Consider the following 8,251-nt stretch of genomic DNA (forward strand, 5'->3'; position numbering starts at 1 on the left):
GTGTGTGTGTGTGTGTATGTGGCTCTGTGTGTGTGTGTGTGTGTGTGTGTGTTCGTTTATTCTTTTATATGTTTCACCCCTGTTTCTGAATTTGTGTTTCAAGGGCCACAAGACACACGCCCAAGAGGGAGGTGCAGCCATCGGTGTCAGTAACGCTGGTGGTGTGGCAAACATATTTACGGTATGGTAGGATAGGAAACCCAAAGATAAATTAGCAAAGACCTCCATAACCCTAACCGCGTACTCCCGGTATGTGGATGATATCAACATAGTAGCCAAAGCACCGCTACAAGACAATGTTGATGATCTAGGTGTTAACACTGTAGAGAGCATCCACATATAGCTAACTCCATCCATCAGAGTATTAAACTAACAATAGACTACCCTAACAAGCACCCGAGTTATAGGCTACCGGTTTTAGATACGGAAATCTGGCTGGAAAACAAGAATAGTAAGGTTCAGATCTTTCACTCCTATTATGCTAAACCTATGGCCTCTAAATACCTGGTCCACAAGAACGCAGCTATTGCGGACAACGCTAAGTTCAATATTCTTATAGCAGACTTGGCACGAGTGATGAGGAATGTGTCTCGCATGCGTGACCCTATAGAATTGGAAAGACACATACAAAGACACATACTTCTTCCATAGCATGCAGTTCTTTGGTTACAACCAAAGGGGCAGGATTAGAGTGTACAAAGCCATCATAGAAAGTGATGCAAAAGAGATCTGGCTGCTATACAAGGTAAATCATGGAAGAACATAGAAAAGACCAGAAAAAAGATAGATAAGGCCAATTCATGGTATGACAACAAAAAATATGAGTGTCATGTTCGTTGATGCTATCTCTGAAGGTTGTCAGAAAAGTATTAGATAAGGTTAGTTTACGGATTAAAGTAGTAGAAAGGCTTGGACCCCAGCCCCATAAAATCCCTGATGTGTAAAACTTATTCCTTCGGTAGGTCCCCTTGTACGGATAACAATGATATAGTATGTACGATGAACCCACAGGTTAACTGTAAGGTTAGGAATATAGTGTATAGCTTACAGTGTAGTGAGGGACGTTGCAGAAACATGACAACTAGTTACATTGAAGAGGCAGGACGCAGCATAGGGGAGCGTATAGGTGAACACTGGCGGGAGCTCAAAGAAGAGAACGGCGTATCATTGCTCTACCATGCTCAAGCTGAACATAGAGGCTCGGTTAATAGTATAGAGGTTAAGGTATTATCAACGAATAGAACTGACGCGACACTTAGACAGATCACAGCGGCTACACACATAACAATAGACAGACCAACCCTCAACAGAAAACACGAATGAAACAATAACACCCACCACCACACCACACAACATGACGATTACAGACAGAAGGGAGGCGAAAACAGATACAAACAGTCTAATATACACACAATAGATAAATATGCACATATCTATGGTAAGTATAAGAAATAGAGATGAAAAAAACGTATAAAAGGAACGGATATAAACAACATAGTAAGCGAACCCATACATACACACAAATACACATACAGTAACTTCACAAACGGCCGCAACAGCATCAACAAGGTGACCAACAACGACAACAACAGCGGCAACAACAGCAACAACTACCACGATGGCAGTAGCGTGGACGAACACACTAACACAGAGAAATACAGGAACGGTACCAAAAGTCGGGGTCAAGGGCAGCAGCAGCGGAAACTGGGAAGGGAATGGGGATGAGGAGAGGGTCATAATGCTGCTAAGAACAACGACACACACACATACTAACACACACACACACACACACACATACACACACACACACACACACACACACACACACACACACACACACACACAAATACAGATGCAAACGCATGCACATGTAAGGATACAGATCATAGAAGAACAGAATAGACTGACCGAAGCAGGAGCACACAAGAGGACGGAAAGTGTCACTGAAGAGATCACAGATGTGTGACGAAATATTTCCGGACAATAGACATGAGTTAGAATAAAAACAATAATAAATGAGTGAAGAACGAAAATGTGTGTGTGTTTATTTGGCAAAGAAAGTGACCGTCCCGAAATACGACAATATATATGTATGTGTGTTTGCGTGTGCGTGTATGTATGTATAAGTGTATATATATATACACACACACACACTTAATGCCTACGAAACCTACCTCCACGTCATCGGATAAAATTACCAACGAGGACATCCTTAAGAAATTAAAAGAAATTGACACAAATTTAGTCACTTTAACCAACAAAATCGATGGACTATACCACCAAACCCGGGAAGGCTTAGAAAATTTTGAAAAAAAGCAATCTACAGAGAAGGTCAGTGAAAATCTAAGTGAACTATGCACTACATTAAACAATTTGTTTACTAACTTTTCCATAAAAGATACACAGCAAAAATCACCCACCCTAAATGAAAACACACCAATTTCAGCACACCTTGTTAAAAACCGCATTCGTCACACTTGGTCCAAAAACCTCAACACCAGAAAACTCTCATTCTGGAACATGCTAAAAATAACAATAAGGCACAAATATATGAACAATAGATCAACTCCACACCGTTAATCTTACCACGAAAACTCCAAATCACACTCATCCCAGACGAACCAGAACAACAACGAATGCTCAGAGAGAAACTAGCACTAGAAAAAATAAGAACAAAAATTGAATTACTTAAACTCAGGGCTAAGAATCATGAACAAAAATATAAAACGATCGATGACGAGATGAACACAGAATTCACGATACATGCCAATGAACAACTTCTACAAAATGTTATTAAACTATGGAAAGGTGACTGTGAATCGGAAGAAATTATTTCACTACCACGATGGGAAAACAATATCAATTTTTTCCTCAACTACGAATCTCAATTCAAAAAAGACATCTCAGACAACCCGTTTTTAAAAAAAATCGAAAACAGATACATCCACAGGAATCAATAATCGTACACCCAGATCAAACTTCCAACGCAGACACACAAAACTACCCCACCACTGGGAAGTCAACAAGCACCAACCTTACAATAGGAACCCTCCATTAATAGGAAATACCAATAAGAACCACCCAATAATAGGAAACACCAGTAAGAAACACCTCGGAGTAGGAAAATAATAATTATTATTATTAGTATCTCAATTCTTTCCCTCCCACAGCTAGAAATAGACGGGGGATCCTACCTACTCCTCAACATAGGAATTCAACTTTCGGAACTACAATTCCCTCACCCAAACAAAGAGAACAACTTCACAGCACCCCATACAGGACAAAACACCCCTACAACTCATTCCAACATAAACACCCACACCACATAATCGCAACCAATTCACCTACACAACAATACTCCCTCAATAGCAACCCTAACACTGAGAACCCCCTCCAATCTAATTACAACAAACAACGGATTTTAGACAGAGTAGAGAGACACAGGGACACGCGTTGGAACATATCTTACGAGAGAAACCCAAAATAATCAATTTATCTAAGAAAACTCTCTCCACAACAAAAATCCATATTTTAGCTAAAGGTTTAAAGTTTACACCCACTCCACGTAGACCCAACGCCAATGAATTTAAAGATAATATTGCAGAATTCTGTAGAAAACTTCGATTGACAGAAGCATTAACCAACTGCAACAACGATGACGAATCACTTGTGAGAAACAAAAGTATTTACCTACTACCCAAAGGAAGGAATAAAACACTAGACGACTTCTGCAACCGTATCCAGAATTTTCCTCACACTATCTATAAATCAAAAAATGTACCTAACTTCAACAACATACAATGGAAGCAACTACTACAGCTAAAAAACGACAAAGACCTGACAATCAAAGTAGACAAAGGTAGTGCTGTAGTAGTGATGGACACAGAATACTATAAATCCCTAGCATTATCCATACTAGAAAATAACTCCTTTTATGAAAAAGTTGCATATTATAGGCAGCAAAAAAACTTCAAAAGATCTTGCAACTCTAATACTGAGACATGGAAAAGGCCTGACAGAAAAAGAAAAAGACTACATCACAAACTTCAAATGCAAACCAAGCCTATATATATATATATATATATATATATATATATATATATATACACCTATGTATGTTTGTATATATGTGTGTATGTAATTATATAGACATATATATAAATTGATTGATTCATTGATAGACAGATAGATAGTGAGAAAAGGGGGCAGAAGGAGGAAGAGCGCCTATTTTAAATATTTTATTCATTGCTCAGACATGAAGTGAAGTTTCAGATCAGATTTCGAATTCATGTAAAAGTTTTATTAAATTTTACGTGTTGTTCATCTAGAAGCGTTCAGAAACGTTATGCTCACAATATATAACGTTTTGACTCAACAGAAAGGTTATATATGATAACAACTATAAGAAATGGGGCGTTGTGGTGAATGATGTCAGGTCTAGCTGAAGTGATACTTAGTCAAATATGAATTAAAAAATGGTGGCTGGTTTGTTTTCATGAGAGATCTTTATCTCTCTTCTATCTTGTTGTATTGCTTAATAAATAATTCGCGTTTGTATTTGGCTTGCACGATTTTTGATCTGGACTCGTTCGTTAAAACGCCTTCAGAGACAGAAGCAGACCTTTGAGCATGTCATTAATGAGGTTGCGAATGGTGAAGAAAGGACCAACTTAAACCTAGCTGATTTATTAACTGACCGAACAATCAATCAAACTATTGATTAGTTAATTCGTTAAATAAGTAACCAATTTAAAAATAAGTTGTAAAATAGAATGAGTGTGTTTTCTTAATATTGTCATAATGCCCCTCACGAGATACAAATGATAAATGATATATTTGGATAAACTAGTTACCGCTATCAGAGTAAAAAGATACTTCACCGGTGAAATATGTAACATCTTTATTGTAAGGAAACACATACTACTGTTTGCTGATCCATTGAGATTGAATATACTTCTATCTCTCTTCTGATCTTTCAACTTCTTTATAAACTCCATATAAATACAGGAGTCTTAGAAATTCCCATCCAAAGAGAATCGATAACCAAGAGCAAGGCGTATCTAATTTTTCCATATAACTTTACGTAACTATACAACCACGTCGTTATTATATCACAGGTAAACATTTACGTCTGTCATCACTATAGTTCAATGATTTTAACTACTTTGACAGATCATACACTTATTCTCCGCGCCAGAAAACCCTATTAGAATTATTTCTAATTTAACTATCTTTAATAAATTACTGAATTGACTTTTCTTTTTTTTTTTTTTCATGATTTTCTTTCAAGATCCAGTGTACCGAACGCATAGGCTCATTATTTCATTTTCAGAAGGAACAGAAGGAACTCTGAATGTTACAATGAATGGCGTAAAAGCGATTTTAGCAATGAGTTCCATGCCTAATCGCATAACAGAAGCACTTTGTAAGACAAAAGGTTTTAGGTAAGCAATATCTATTGTGTTTAAGGAGGCGAGCTGGCAGAAACGTTAGCACGCTGGACGAAACGCTTTGCGGTATTTCGTCTGTCTCTTTTGTTTCTTACGTGTCGCACATGTGTTCATGGTGAAAATTGCTGTTTCTTAGTGTTATTATTCATAATAACTGTTGTTTCTAATAACTGCTGTTTTTGTTAAATTGTTGAATTTCGTAACTGTTGGAGTTTTCATTTGAAAACACTAAGTGCTTGTAGAAATCACGCGTTGTTCATTCCCCTGTTGGGGGGAAGAATGTCGTATAGCGAGAGGCCTACCGTTGGAACAGAAATGTTTGTTTTTCTTGTTGAAGCGAAGAATTGCATGTTGTCTGGCGAAGAGCCAACTACGGGCAAAGAAATAATGGATTCTCCCGAAAATGGAATTTTTGATTCCCCCGTTGCAAAAAAGAATAACAAAATCTATGAATTATTTGGAGATGTGTCTGAAAGCTCATCAGAACTTTCACTAGAAAAATACCCGACTTGGCCAAAAGACGAAAGTATTGTGTCCAAAAGAATAATTGATGCACCTAGCATCCAAATTGAACAACCAAAAAAAGAAAAAACAGTTTTGCGTTGGCAGCTGGGGGTGGAACCCGGCTGCTTTTGACGAATAAGTGTGATTTTATGAAATACAGTGAAATGATGCAAATAAACGATAACGTGGTTAAAAATACAACCACCGGAGAAATTACTACTAGAAGAAAAACAGAAAACAATAATATTTAAAGCTTACTGTTTGCAAAAAAGAAAACTTGAGAGAATTACAGAAAAGAAAATAGAGAAGTGCCTGAAGCCAATCTGGAGCGACGTAGTTTATCTGACAAGAGACACGAAGTTTGGTACGGTGGAAGTAAGGTTTACCAACAAAGAAATTGCACAAAAACATTCAGTAGAAACGCTGAAAACGGACGACGTGGCGCTCATCCCACCTATATGGGGATGAGAACGTCCAGAATTAAAATCACAAGGGTCCCACCGGAAGTGGATCCTATGTGGTTGGTGGCGGCAGTCCTAATCAAACAGGAAGAGAAATTTACCCCCCTCCAGGCTGCCGCTACCGAAAACGCTAACTGCACTGGTCAAACAGTTAGTCTCCTCATCCAGGCTGACCCTAAAATAATTGAAGCGACTCCCGAGACAATTGAGATAGGGGAGGAGACCCTTATGGTGTTTGTTGAAGACCGAAAACCCCGATGTTTTTTGTGCGACCATTTAGGGCACATTCGAAGGAACTGCAAGGAAAATGAGGAAGAAGAAGAAGAAGAAGAAGAAGAAGAAGAAGAAGAAGAAGAAGAAGAAGAAGAAGAAGAAGAAGATGATGAAAAAGATGATAAGAAAACAACAAACGAAAGTAAAATACAATCAGCAACTCAACCGAGAACGGCGACTACTACAGAACAACGACCAAAACAAATGCCAGAAGGGAAAGAGGAAAAAGGCATAATAGCCGTATACACTAAAGATACTGAGCTAATGAGAGACATTGAATTAATTTACACTGAAAAAAAATAGATAACGTTTCGGAGAAATATAACAACTATGACGTGTATGAAGTCTCAAATAAGACACAGAATTTTACAAAACAAATTGTAAGACAGTATCATCAATGAGATTGGACATTAATAAGTCTATATTTCATGGATTACCAGCCCCGATCCCACGAGAAAAGGAAAAGGTGGAGACCCCCCCTCCACCTGATAATTCTGTGTCGGTAATGAGACGGAATTTTAACAAATCTATTTTCCAAGACCTGCCACCTCTGACCCTGTATCAAGGAAAGGTGAAGAGTCCCTCTCCACCGAACAGCCCTGATTAACAGGTAAGTCATGTCTGTTCACATTGGTTGTATAAATGTTCGTGGCCTGATGTCTAGCTGGAAGCAAGGACGCTTCCTAAATGACATCAGGTCAAGAAAATTGGAAGGCATGAGGACAGAGACATTCTTCTTTGGTTGAGCTCTCGTTGACTTCTTCAAGTTTCACCTGAATAAGAAATTGAGAGTGGAGAAGGAAATGCTGTCCTCGATTAAGTTTATCGAAAGGTGAGTAAAATTTGTGAAAATGATGAGAGTGGATGGTACCTCTCTATGTGTAGACTTATGAGTCTGATAGAAGGAATTGGAAAGAAAACTTGCTCTTGCGATTTCAGAGAAATCTCGGATAAGTGGGATTCCTCGATTATCCTTAGAGGCTTTCCTGTATCAGGAGGGCGACATCTCTATCATCCTCCCCCACCACTTTTTTCTAACCTTTGTATGCTATGCATATGTTCCATCTTTTTCAGCGTATACTGTGTATACTTTACATGAATTTTTTATCATTTCATTATCTGTAAACCCCACACATTATGTCAGTCTTTGTATTTTCCTCCTCATCTTTCGCCCTTGTGGCAAATAAATGAAATTATTATTATTATTATTATTGTCCAGTAGTTTTATTTTTATAACGTGCTTTCACTTCACTACCGAGCGCAGCTCTGTGCGCCTTGGGTATGTGCTGTGGTTTGCTGTGGTGCTCTTATGGTTACTGTATTGAAAGTGTTTTGCGTAGGATGTGTGCAGTGCCCAGTAGTGCAATTTTCTGTATGTTATATATATTTGTAAGTCCTGGTGTTTTTGTTATGTATTTGTCTGAATATTTTTTTATTATACCTAAGGCACCTACTATGATAGGAATTGTTTCTGATTTTAGATTCCACATTCGAGTTACCTCTATTTCCAGGTCTTTGTATTTTGAAAGTTTTTCCATTTCTTTTAGAGAAACGTTGTCATCT

At 38.0% G+C, this 8,251-nt stretch overlaps 1 protein-coding gene across 1 annotated transcript in view; it reads left to right on the forward strand.

Annotated features, from left to right (window-relative positions):
* The window catches only part of LOC106883855 (scavenger receptor cysteine-rich type 1 protein M130), a 105,302-nt gene that overhangs the window by 46,117 nt on the left and 50,934 nt on the right, over nt 1-8,251 (forward strand). Inside the window, exon 11 of the mRNA XM_014934994.2 lies at nt 5,291-5,444. Coding sequence (XP_014790480.2) covers nt 5,291-5,444 — 154 coding nt within the window. The remainder of the gene's footprint in view (nt 1-5,290; nt 5,445-8,251) is intronic.

The sequence above is a fragment of the Octopus bimaculoides genome, chromosome 5 (genome assembly GCF_001194135.2).
Source record: "Octopus bimaculoides isolate UCB-OBI-ISO-001 chromosome 5, ASM119413v2, whole genome shotgun sequence".
NCBI lineage: Eukaryota > Metazoa > Mollusca > Cephalopoda > Octopoda > Octopodidae > Octopus > Octopus bimaculoides.